The sequence below is a fragment of the Lycorma delicatula genome, chromosome 7 (assembly GCF_047948215.1).
Source record: "Lycorma delicatula isolate Av1 chromosome 7, ASM4794821v1, whole genome shotgun sequence".
NCBI classification, from domain to species: Eukaryota; Metazoa; Arthropoda; class Insecta; order Hemiptera; family Fulgoridae; genus Lycorma; species Lycorma delicatula.
The window spans coordinates 58,484,370-58,498,480 of NC_134461.1; the positions used below are offsets into that span (position 1 = coordinate 58,484,370).

Below are 14,111 nucleotides of genomic sequence, written 5' to 3' on the forward strand. Positions count from 1 at the left end.
ATTAAAAAATGAAAATTTGCAACATAAAAATTATCAAAAATTAATTAACCTCCAGGATTATCATTAAGTATAACTTCAGAGGATGAATGATAATTTTTATAGCGTGTGAAAATGCCATGCCTGACCGGGATTCGAACCCGGGACTTCCGGATGAAAGGACGAGACGCTACCACTCGGGCCACAGAGTATGGCTATCAAAATTAATTTGAGAAAAAACTGTATTTTGGTAATGGGAAAGAGTTTGTTTTGTTAGAAAAAAATTCGCTGTCATTTATCCACAGAAAATATTTTTTTTTAAATTTTAATTTCTAAGATCTGTTCAACGGTTTTCCAGTTTTTTTAGAACTAAAAAAAAAACAAGATTTTCTTCTATTTTTCGCTTACGGAAAACATGAAAAGTTATTTTAAATTCGTTTTAATGAAAAATTACTGGATCTTCGCAAATTGTAAAAAAAAAAAATTAATTTAAATATCCTATACTTTAAAAATAGTTAAGCAAATGCTGATAAATGAAAACTAATTACGCTTATTTTCTTAAGAACTATGTGTAATAGTTCTAACAGAAGTTAATTTAGTCAATTATACGATAAATGACTGTAAAATACAAATTTAAGGCCTCCCATTCCGCTAATTAAAGTGTTATAAGAATAAATCAAAGAGTATATTTTTCCTATATAATTGGTAAATATAAATATAAATAAATAAAATGAAACGAATCGGTTAGATCGGGCCAACAGTTTCTGAGTTTTAAATCAACTTAAGTTCAAATATATAACGGATATTTTACTCATATACTTTTTAATTTATTGATATCTTTAATAAAATAAATGAGAAATTCACGATCATAACTTATATATAATAAATTTAAAGGAATAATTTATTTTTATGTACAAAGAAAAAAAATGCGGAGTTTCCTTTCAGTTATGAATGGAAAAGTTGTAATATCTAAACGCCTACACCGATTTCATTCAACTCATTGAATACATTGTGATGTTAAAAATACTGGGTGCTGAGATTCAATTTCCTATTTTATATTTTTTAATATCACTCGTTTTTTAGTGTTGTGAATGTAAAAAATGTGTAGAAATTTTTCAATAAAACCCGAGAAAAGGAAACAAAAAATTAATAACTAAAATAAAAATTATTTATTCAATAAATTTTTATCATTAGTTGCGAATTAAAATTAAAATTTTAAAAGTGATAAGCAATATATTAAATATCTGTTTTTCACCCATATACGTAATTCTATCCGAATAAAATTATTTTAAACGCAAAATAATCATTTATTTAAAAAGATTTATTTATTTATATTTTTTTTTATTAATCTAATTTTATGAAGAATCTTTTTTATTTCCTAGTACGAAATAAACGAAGTATTGTGATCGGGAAAAAATTTCGGTTTTCAGATTTCAACAGAAATATTCATTTTGACCATTCCTGAATCCATTTTTGACTAGTATCGGCGTGACGTTTGAACGTACGTATGTATCTAGCATAACTCAAAAACGATTAGCCGTAGGATATTGAAATTTTGGATTTAGGTCTGTTATAACATCTAGTTGTGCACCTCCCCTTTTGATTGCATTCGAATAGACCAAAAGTGTCAAAAAAAGCCCAAAATCCAAAAGATTTGGATTTTGAGTGCTTTTCAACGACGTATTATATATCGTTGAAAAGGTATTATTATATATCGGATGAAAATAGGTACCACTTATTGGTACCTATTTTCATTGGTTTCAGAGTTATAGACAAACAAAATTTTAATTAATGAAATATTTGGATCTTACAAGGGGAAGGCACATCGGTTCGAATCCGACTTCATCTCCTTTTTTTTAACTTTCTTTTTCAATTAAATATATTGATTTATATATATTAATAAATTATATATTAATTATAATAATAATTATTAATTATTAACCTCTGATTGTAAAAAGATTTTTACAATAAATAATAATTCAGTAATAACAATAAAAAAATATCAGAAGTTAGTAATGAAATAAAGTTTTTTGTACTTTTTTCCTTATCTCTTCTTACCAGACACTGTTGAATTTCTTTTTCCTTCTCTTGAAATTCCTTGAAATGTAGTAACCAGTTTACTGAATGTTTTCAGATATTATCATTGTCCTATTTCTTCAGATATTATTATTTATTTTAAGTCTTTTGAATCTCCGTGATCCATTGATTTCCATTCTTTTTGTTGAAAATATGGTAATAGATTTGTTTTGTAAACCCGTTATCATTCATTTTATAAAGTGGCCGAAGAATCTGGATTTTCTTTTTCTGATGGAATCTGCCATATTCTTAGTTTGTGTTTATTCAGAAGTAATAATGCTTAAAATTTCACTTTATTTCTTTGAAATTTGTATTCGTTTTTACCAGTCTTTATTATTCCTAGCCTTTTTTTTCTAAACTTTCCTTTATTTCTTTTCTATTCTATTTATTTCACCTTATCTCAAACCGAAGGTAGGCGTACAGGTCTTGATTACCGTATTATAATGCCTTATTTTAGCTTTTATTGAGACGTTCTTCTTGTAAATATTTTTTTTTAATCGATAAGCCATTTCCAGTTTTCTCGTTTTTGATCAGCTTTTTTAACTAAACCATATGTATATATATATATATATTTTCTTTATTTTGCAAGTGTGTAAAAGTTTTTACAAATAATAAAGTAAGTTTTTGAATTGCATGGTTTCTTTTTAGCTTATTATATATATGTTTGTAATATCTATTCATATGGATGTTTTATGAATGGAAATAGTAGACTTTTCTACAACTATAAATTTGTAACTATTGTAAGTAGACATACAGAAAAAATAAATAAATAAACAAAACAATAAAATTCAGATTTATCAAGTCGGTGGATTTGGTTTGAAGTTATGTAAAATAAATAACAACTGGTCCAATAAACTGCTTCGTAAGTTTTTACTTTGATTTTACAGTCAGTTAAAAATATTTTTTTTTTATAATACATCACTAACTGCTGATATTATAAATTTAATATTAATAAATAATAAAATTTTACACATAATGTAATGTTATGACAAGATTTCCAGTAGCAGATTCTTTGACGGCTGTTTTTTTTATATTTTTTTTTGTTCAAATAAAATTGACCTGTTGTCCATTAAATTTAACGAGTGGGTGTGTATAACTGGGGTGTGTCAAAGAGGTCGGTGTTATGTAGACCACAAGGGGATCGTTTACAAGAGACCGACCGCTTCTTGATGAAGACATCGCTTGTGGCTCTTCAGTAAAGAGCACCAGCCCTCTTGTCATTTTACCTCTCGTTATTTCTTTTAAAGCATTAAATGAAAAAAATCGATTTGATGAAATTGATGTATAAAATAACCATTTATCTTTTATTTAATTAATAGTACATTTTATTAAAGGAATCGTATGTTTAAAATTCATTGACAATTTAATATTATGAAAAATATTTATAAAGTTCAGCTAATATATGACAAGAATCAAAGTTTTATTCTAGAATATGGTTAATTTTAAAATCTCATGACCTTTTGTTCGTAGGTTGTGACAAATAATTTTTAATAATCTGTTTCTTAATTGGTATTTTAACCTTAACCAATAAATATTAAATATCTTTATTAATTTGTTCAATCTTAAAACAGATTGATGTATGACGTAATATTTATATTTATTAATTTAATTTTTCTGTAGTCTGTAAAACTTTTCTCCAAATCACTTCTATTATTTAATCGTCAGTAAATTAATTCGTTCTATTTTAGCCACAAAGTTAAAATAATGCAGTAATAATAATAATAAAAATAATAATAATTCTTTAGATTTCTTTTTATAGCGGCACATTTAAAAACGTTAATGATAGTTTTGGCATAATAGATAAATTTTTAAAAAGTGATTTATTCACAGAAAAAAATCATAAGTCGAAAAAATGTTCGGAGAATGAAATTTTAACTGCAATTCGCGAAGTTGAAAATATGTATATTATTTAGGTTTCTAAGCAATAGTTTGAATAGTTGATTTATTTGAAATAATTAATTAGTCCATGAAATTATTATATTTTTATTTTCGTAAAATAGATGAAATAAATTTATTAGTATTTAATTTTGATGTACTTTACTGTATTCTGTAACTGTTATTAAAAATACAACATATTTTCGCTTAAAATTTGTTTACTTTTGATTTATTTTTACAAGAATTTGGTTAATTAAATAATTTTACAATGTTTCCAGTAAATGTTTTTTAATTTTTATATATTTTTCCTCCAAAAATACATAAGTTAAATTTATTTAAAATAATAACATTTTTGAAATAATATTTAACAGGGATTTCTCAAAAAAATATTCAACGATTAATATTTAAAAAAAAAATTCTTTATATAAAATTAATTAGATTCAAAATAATAAATATAATTAGATAGGTTACATTCGCTTCACTACATTACTCCATTGTTTTATTTTTGAAAGAAAAATAAGAGAAAATGATTGACTTGGCTCCAACTTGAAAACAGAGCATGTCTATATTTAAAAAAAAAATCAACAACGTTGCTGATCTTTCCTCGAATTAGATTATAGCCTAAAATTTACCCTTATTCTTTATGAAGTAACGATTTTTTTCCTAACACTTTATTTACTTTCTTATTCTCTTAAAAAAGAGTAAAATAAGAAACTCGTCTCTGTCTTAATTACTATGAATGTAAGTAAAAAGTAAATGTAGATGAAAGTACCTTTTACAAAATTTTAGTATAAAAAAGATAATCATTTATCTTTGCCATAAATGTAGAAAGATATATAAATTTCTGACAATGAATCATTTTAGAAAAAAAATTCTTTAATACACAATTTCAAATTTCCGTACGTTCGTTTAAAACTTAAGAATCGCAATCCAATTTAAATAGTTCTTTAATATCTATTAAAATTCCAGGATGGTTTGAAATGTAAATTAATCCAGATAACTTAAAACAAGAAGCAAGGAGTAATGCTTAAATCATTTCATGTATGATTTGAGTTTTACAGACGTGACTAAATATACAGACGTGTAAAAAAATATTTGCATTGTTCTCCAAAGTAAATTTAAGCAAAAAATAGCTGAATTTTATTTTATTTAATTTATCAAATTTAAATAGAACTTTCTTGAGATATTAGCTAGTCTATTTAACAAGGTATTCTATTGATCATAATTTTTTACGTAAGATATATTTCATACATTACAAAACGAAAAGAATTTTTCTTCAATGGCATTATTTATTTCAATACGTTTCCATTACATTTATTTCGGTCTATTTTAAGAAATCGATTACGAACGACATAGTCTTTTTTAACAAACGAATGAATAAATGTAATTAGTCATAGTAATACACACAACTGAAAACGTTAACAAGGCCGGCTGTTTCTACTTTTGAAATATTTAGCAATGCGTCGCCCCTTTTTACGAAAACGTAAATTTTTTGCGTTAATTCACTGGGGATGTACTTTCCTTCAAAAAAGAAACAAATAACATTTACATTATTAACATTAGATAATACAACCTTCTTAAACGTTTTTAATTTACTTGTTGAGGAAAGAAATATTATTGTGTATACGCGTATGAGAAAATATAACGATGAAAACGATGAAACTCAAATGATATTTTAATTTTATTGTAACTATTTATAACAATAATGTTTACTTTTCTATTAAATTTAATTATTTTGGTTTTGTAATATTGAAATTTTTGTTTGATTTAGTACCTAATTTAAATCTGTCATATTTTTTTTGGTATGTTTTGCTTTCAACAAACTTCAGAAGTGTTACGTTTGTATTCAGTTTCTGCGGAATTTGTTCATTTCATTTTACTCAGAACCAAATTCTCTATAAGTATTATTTAAAGCTTTTGTTTTAATTGTTCATTTAACGCCATACATAATAGTGCGTTTTTTGACCCCAATTTTTTTGTATTTTATCCCAAATTTCTCGAAAAATAAAAAAAAAAAAAAAAAAATACTGCTCTGGGATCTATTTTTTTTTTTTTAATTTTTCAGGTATATTTCATATAAAACCATTAAATTTGTCCTTAATTCTTTCTGAAAGAATTAACAGTGTGACTTAATTTTACCGAAGGCGCAGAAATCAAGGGCGAAATCATTCGCCAGCCGACATTCGTTAACGAAAAATTTCCGAACCTTTGTTTATAGGATTTTTTTGTTTATTTTAACCAGTAGAACATGTCCTGAAAGGACTTTTACTTGAACATTTGTCAAGTAAAAATAACATGTATATAAATTTAAAAGGAAATATTTTGAAATTTCAAATAATGTTCCTTCCCCTGTCTTATCAAGTTTTAATCATTATTTTCTGATAATAAAAAGAAATATTAATAGAGATTAATGTAAATATATACAGATTTTTTAACCAATATATTTTATTACTTTTCAAATCTTGTTATATTTAAACATCACAAATTATAAGATTTTGGAGATCTCATTTTTTTATTTTTAAACTTTTTATTATAGGTTTTACTCTATTTTATTTTTTTTATTAATTACATTATTTTTAATCATATCGATAAATATATTCTAAACATGTAAATTAAATATTTTAAGGCATTAATTTGTATAAAGATAAAGAAATTAAATTTAAATGTATCCTAGTGGTTTGATAAATTCAATGAAAACAATAACGCGTTTTTAAAAAATATTTTTGTAAGTTACTCGCTCGCATAAAAATGTAATAACTGCTTGTCCTATTCGCTGATGTCCGTTTGTGATTTTAAATAAATAAAATCGTTTCTGTAATCAGATTTAAATACTGTACATAACCTTTTTTTTAAACTATTTCAAAAAGCAAGAGAAATTTATCATGAAGGAACAAAACTTCAGATTAATGGATTTAATGTAACTAATATATTAATTACTTTACCTCTGAAATTATACAAATGGTTTACAAATAAAAACGAAGATAATGCATCATAAAATAATATTTTTCCAGAAATTATTTATAAAAGTAAATGTTAATTTTATAAATAAAATTAACTTTAGTTAAAAATTGTATGATATTAAAAAAAAAAAAATTATTTGTTTTTTCAAATGAATTCCGTAATTACAAATAAGCGTATTTTTTATTTAAATAAAATTATTCATGTATAAATCCTACTACTAAACGATTCGATTCTATTTATTTAAGGCTAGCATTGGTCTGTATTATAATTATACAATTTTACGTACTTTTAAGTTTCATATGATTTTTAATAACCATTATATTTGGTGAATCATGTATGTTTTAATTAACGATTGATAAGTTTTGGGGTAGTTTAAAATGTTCTAAACCATAAATATAAAAATTAAATCAAATGTTACGAGAATAGATAAAATCTTATTACAAACTTACCGTCACTATGGTTTGAAGTTGTATTGCTATCCAATTGTAATAAAGATGTCACTGAAAATCTTCTTGCATTTGTTCCACCGCTATTTGTACCGGTGTATATCGTACTGCTATTTCCATAACAATTTGCATCAGGTCCAGTGTAGGTAATCGGTTCACATTCCCCTAGCAACATTTTTGTACGTATCACACATAAATAAACTGTATAATAAAAAAAAACCGTGTCGGTTGAGTTAAACGGTTACTGTCACGTGTTTGAAAGAGCGAAATCAATGTGTGTTTATTTCAGCGATAACTTACTGCAGAGTTCTTTCTCATCAGTTATGGCCGAGGACCTATCCCGACGAAGTACTGGAAGGGGGAATCACTATTATTTTCTTGGCGCCCGTCTACGCTTTGGGACCATTTCAAGAAGCTCCTCCCACAATTTCTTCTCATCCCCACTTTTTTTATTTTTTTCTGTTTGTTATCCAAGTTTATTTTTCCACTCTCTTTTAACATCTCGACAACATGTATATATTTTAAAAGAAGACTCCTTAAATCGGTGTAGATGGATGTCTTATACTAATGCAAAGTTACATACGACCTCGTGATGTGCTTTAAATTAAATGCAGTCGGTGAAGACAAAATTTTTATACTACCCAGAATCACTTTCTGTCTCCTGTCTTCTGTCTCATTATGTTTCTGTTTTCTCTTTTAATATTTGAAACCACGTGGTCCTTGTTAACAACTGCCAACATTTCTAATTATATTAAAATTTTCAACTTAATTATTTATATTTCTTTAATATTATAATATGCAAACAAATACTGTACTTCTATACATTTGTAATCTGTTATATTATATTAACCTTTCTTTATATTAGGGCATATAACACTACTAATAAGAATTTTTATATTTTTTATATATAATTTAATAATATTTATATATAATTCAATCAAAATAAATTTTTTAGTGAGTTAAAAAAAAAAAGTGAGTTAAAAGTTAAAAAGTGAGTTAATTAAAAAAAAAATATATAGACGTACATTTCGATTGTTAAATATTAATTATCAGCCGGTTCAGAAGAATTATTCTAAAAAAAAATATAAAAATATAAATTTAAAAAAACATAAATAAATTAATAAGGAGATAAAATCCTGAAAAATTAGTTAAATTGAAATATTTGAATGAAATTCTCCCATGTTATAATATTACAAAATGCCGATAACACGAAAATTGTATAATAACTCGAGATCTAATTGATCTACTAGGACGGGCATCGGCTTAAAATCCTCGAAGAATAAAATCATATGTAATGAGACCGCACGCAAAAATTTTCCTCATCTCTGAGACGATATATGAGCGAATATTTGTTCTCACTTTATTACAACATAGTAAGAAAAATCCTAAAAACACGAAAACGGCAATAACTCAAAAAACCTAACTGATCCCGTGGGAAGATTTAATATAATAAAGATCAGCCTTGAAAATAAAATAAAATAAAATGGTATTTCCTATAAATCTACGGCCCTAAAAAATTGTTTAAATATGTGTAGTTAAGAAACTACAATTAATTTTACAAGAAATTTTTTACTGATCAGAATATCAAAATTTCATAAGAAGAACTGAAATAAACTTTTAAAACAAAAGAAAGAAAAATTTTGTGAAAAATATTAAAATAAAAAATCTGGAAATTTAATAAGTGATCAAACGAAATTTGTCAAAAGTTTCCAAAAAATTTCAGATGAAATTGGAAAGAAAAGAATCATTTTTTATTTATGTTTAATTTAAATGTATTCCAAATGATTACCTTCAAGGATATTTTTTTAAAGACAATTGAACAAGAAAACCGAAATCCAATTAAGGAAAGTTAGAAAAGATATAAATCGCTATTGAAAACTTTGAAGATAAAAATCAAGTAAGAAAATTAATAAAGTGTTTTAAAGAGATGGCGAAAGAAAATGAAAAGTTTCCTAAATAAAGACCATTGGTTAAAAGAAAGAAGACAGAAAATGAGCAAAGAAATGAAAGAATACTGTAAAGTAGAAACGGAAAAATCGAAACGTTTTTATTTATTTAAAATAAAAATTATCAGAAGAAAAAATAAAACAATAAAACTACCAATAAGTACTATTATCTATATTAAAATTAACATTCTGACAAAGTGAACAAAAAACAAATTGAATTTTGTACACATTTAGGAATAGCGTAGCAGAGCTAAGTAGTACTAAGGTAGCATAGTACACTATTTATTATATATATAAATATAATTGAAAATTGCATGATTGTATATATATATATATATATATATATATATATATATATATATATTATATTAAATTATAATAAAAAATAAATTATAATTTATATAATATATAAATTTTAGAATGCTTTGCATTTTAATTTCACAATAAATAAAATAATAGTCAAATTTGTTCTCTTATAGGGAAAAATTTTATAAGTTATCTTATTCAATTTATTTTTTTTAATTGAACTATTTACAAACTACGACATTTTAATGGTGAAAGAAAAAACAGTTTAATCATAGCGTAAAATAACCATTGATGATTGATAAGAATTCTTTAATTTTTACTTCCTTGTACGAAGTAAAGGAAGTATTGTGATCGCAAAAAATTTCGGTTTTCAGATTTCAACGAAATATCCATTTTGACCACCCCTGAATCCATTATGACTAGTTTTGGCGTGAAGTTTGTACGTATGTGTGTATGTATGTTTGTACGTATGTATCTCGTATAACTCAAAAACGATTAGCCGTAGAATGTTTAAATTTTGAATTTAGGACTCTTATAACGTCTAGTTGTGTTCCTCCACTTTTGATTGCAATCGATTGAACCAAAAGTGTCCAAAAAGCCCAAAATCCAAAAAAATTTGATTTTGGACTTTTCTTAACTTAAATAATAAGCTCTTATTGAGAACTTTTCAACGGTGTATAATAAGTGGTACTTATTTTCATTGGTTTCAGAGTTATAGCCAAATGAAATCTTAATTAATGAAATATCTGGATCTTACCAGGGAGGTGCATCGGTTCGAATCAGACTTCATTACCTTTTTTTTTTAACTTTTTTAAAATTAATTTTTTTTTTTAAATCTAAATATATTGATTTAATAATTATTAACCCGTGAATGTAAAAAAAAAAAATTGCAGTAAATAATGATTCAATAATAATAAGAAATCAGAAGTTATTAGTGAAATAAAATTTTATGTATTTTTAAAAATGTGTGTATGTAATTTAATAGACATTATTACTTATGTATATGTAATAAATTTGGTGAAATATCTGATTATTTAAATATTAATTGAAAATTATAAGTTAGAATCGTATTATTTTTGGATTTTCTAATTTAACTATTCTGGAATTTCTGTTTAATTTTATCTACATTAAAGTTAACTACAGGTGACTGAAAAGTAGACCCTCACAAGAATAACATATACACTGAGCTACACATGTTTCATCTTTAATAAATAGAAAAAAATTCTTATCTTTTAGTTCATTTTCACCTTTGACATTGTCGGACAATATTCTCCCTAAGTCGGAGTTGATCATCATTTCGTTTATTTGTTTTTTGTTGCCAATTATTTAATCGGTTTCTGTTTTGATATAATTCTTCTGATCTTAATTTGTCTACACGTTCTCTAGTTTTCAAATTTTCTCTTTTTATATTCATCATCCTCTCTTATTTTTTTTTATTCTTCCCTTATTCTTAACATTTTCTTCTCCTTCATATTCATCTTCGTCGTTGTTTTTAGATATATTTCTTCATGTTATCTTTCTTTTTCATGTATGATTGTTTCGTTTTCATTTTTGATTATTCACCAAATAATACAATGATAAAAAATTAATATTTTACACCGTAAGGTCAAAATTAACATTTGTGAACAGTATACAGGAGTTCACTAAACGGAATAGTTTAATTATTTTTAACTTTTATTTATACGACACACCAGAAATCTAAAACTTTTATTAATCATCAACTTACGAAGATACGAATAATACTGATCTAGTAATACAAGTAATAAAGGGACCTTTACTCTATCGTAATATTTCATGTAAGATTTTTTAATTAATAATTGTTAAAACTTGTTGATGTTAAAGTTAAATATTTAGTATTTATATTCTTTCAAATTAGATTATTGCCAAATTTTTTATTAGGTAAATTATTTTTCTTTGTATTCTTTCATATAAAATGTAGGTATATTGGTTTAATTTAATTTTATAAAATGTTTTTTTTTTTGGAAAAAGGGGGGAAGTAATGTAACTAAAGGTTATATTTTTCACCATGATTGTATGAAATTTATTATCTACTTCTTTAAGAGGTCAAGCTGCCTAAAATTTAAATCGTTAGAATTAATTTTATAATTACCTTTATTTTTCTACAAATTTTATTAAGTCAATTTCATTTTAACAAATAAAAATTTTAATTTTTACAGAAAGACATTTGGTTATAATATTCAACCTATGCTATGTCATTTTTTGTTCTAAAACTAATTTAAAAAGTAAATTTGATTTTTATAGAATTTGTAGATTAAAGGAAGAAAATACAAAACTGAGGATGTATGTATCACGCCTCGATCACCGATAACTAGAATCTGTTATCCAATTCTGCAGTTGAACATTTGATTAAATTCTTCTTTTTTTTTTTTACTTGATGATATCATCTCATCAGGTTGAAGCTTGTGCGTAGGAATGGAAACTGGAATTTTATAGCGTATGAAAAATGCCATGTCTGACCGGAAATCGAACCTGGCACCTCCGGATGAAAAGCCGAGACGCTACCACTCTGCTACGGAGATCGGAAAATGTTGATTGGATAAATTTAATTACTTTCTGTATTTCATGGCAGATTTTATCGAGCTTCTATGCCACTTTGTGATTTTTTGTGATCTTTTGTGATCTTCGGTAGATTAAAAAAATAAATTCTTAAATAACAAAAATATTTTTTAAAATTGTCTTTTATAATGAATTCCAAAAGTTTGTATATTAAAATAATGATTTAATTTTATATTTATTTACTCTAATTTTGAAGAGCAAGAGTAAAAATCGAAGGTATAATAAGTTACATTACTTGTTCCGGGGGAAAATGTCATGGTGACATTATTGTGCAATAATAAAATCGATACTATTTCCTTAAACTAGTTCAATGAGCCTTGTTACTCTGCTTATTACTAGATAAAATTTATAGCTTGGTAATTCCATCTGAACAGAAAATGTAGTAATGTAGTTCTACCCAGAAAACCGAAGACAATCGAATTATCTATTTCAGTTTATTTAAATGAGGCACACATTTACATTACTTGAATGTAAACGTTTTTATTCACGTCGGTACATTTTAATGTAAAGCTAATAAACTAATCTGGATTACGAGAATACATATACATGTCGTATATGTATTCAAGGACAAGTGGAATGAAATGCAGAACCAAAGGTATTAAAATTTGATTGGTTAAATAAATATCAAGTCGAATTAATTCAAAATTGAATGTAAGTTGGAGCAATGTTATTCAAAATAAACTATTTTATTGCATTCAATGAAATTTCATATTAATATTAACTCTTTTGATTTTTAAATCGTTTTTGATGTAAGGAAAAAACAATAAAACCTAAAATATGCTATTTTTTCTTAATTACATTAATTAAATATCATTCTAATGATCTAATCGGCAATGTTCCTTTTTAATACTTTTTGCTGTAGCCTTTTATCACGAATTATATTTTCAAATAGATTTTATTGTGAATAAAACAAGTTATAAAAAATAAACTGTTATGTCTAATCTTTTAGAATAAAATAATTTATTTCAATATAAATTTATTTAAGTTATAAATACTTAACGTATTATTATTTTTATTTAATTCTACCAGAGTCCATTTTAAAGTAATATATGCTTTTCTAAAGTTTTATAAAGCAAGATGTGGTAAAATTACCTCATAAATATGTGTCGACTCATAAATATATGGCTGGCACGAACCTGCAGTGATTAAATCAAAATATTTTAATAGAATCCTCATCATCATAATTCACTAAAGGCGCCTGTTGATTTAGCCACGTCACTCTAATCCCCGCCTCTCACTTCAAGTCATTATATGAATCAAGGCCCATCTTCTACACATTCTTCTTTACATTATTGATGATGGTTGCTCTCAGTCTACCTCTAGGTTTTTTAGCTAAAACTTTGCCCTCAAATATATTCGTTAAGGCCATGTCGTATTACATATCCTGTCAATTTCGCTCTTCTTCTTCGTATAACATTTAGCAAGGACGACGCTCACTTCTGCTAACACTTGTACATTTCTTTTCCTATCCACCCAGCTTTTTCTTGTTATTCTCCTCCAAATCCACATTTCCATTGCTTCCAGTCTTCTTCTTTCTGCTTTCCCAAGCGTCAATGTTTCACACCTATAAGTTAGAACACTCCAGACATAAGTTTCATCGAACTGTTTCCTTATTCGCATACTCATATGATTATCAGTTAGTATATTCTTTTTATCCTGGAAAGCTCGTTTTGCCAGCGCTATTCTTCTTTTTACTTCTGTGCACATTTATTGTTGCTAGTGGCGGTGCTTCCCAAATAACAAAAACTGTCAACCTTCTCTACAACAGTACCGTCTAATTTAATGTCAACCTTTGTACCTTCCTTTATTTTTATCATAATCTTTATCTTCTCGTTATCAGAATAGAATCTTAATAAATGAATATATTAACAGATTTTATTGTTAATTAATCAAATTTTAATTTGTAATAGCTATAAAAGTGTTCATAATAAGTCAGTAGTCTTCAACA

At 25.4% G+C, this 14,111-nt stretch overlaps 1 protein-coding gene and 1 long non-coding RNA gene across 2 annotated transcripts in view; one reads left to right on the forward strand and one right to left on the reverse strand.

Moving 5' to 3' along the window:
* LOC142328077 (paired mesoderm homeobox protein 2-like) overlaps positions 1 to 7,705 on the reverse strand; it is a 60,897-nt gene extending 53,192 nt beyond the window's left edge. Inside the window, exon 1 of the mRNA XM_075371559.1 lies at positions 7,338 to 7,705. Coding sequence (XP_075227674.1) covers positions 7,338 to 7,509 — 172 coding nt within the window. The 5' untranslated portion in view covers positions 7,510 to 7,705. The remainder of the gene's footprint in view (positions 1 to 7,337) is intronic.
* Positions 1 to 14,111, forward strand: part of LOC142328078 (uncharacterized) — a 193,506-nt gene that overhangs the window by 34,266 nt on the left and 145,129 nt on the right. The gene's annotated exons all lie outside the window — the stretch shown is intronic.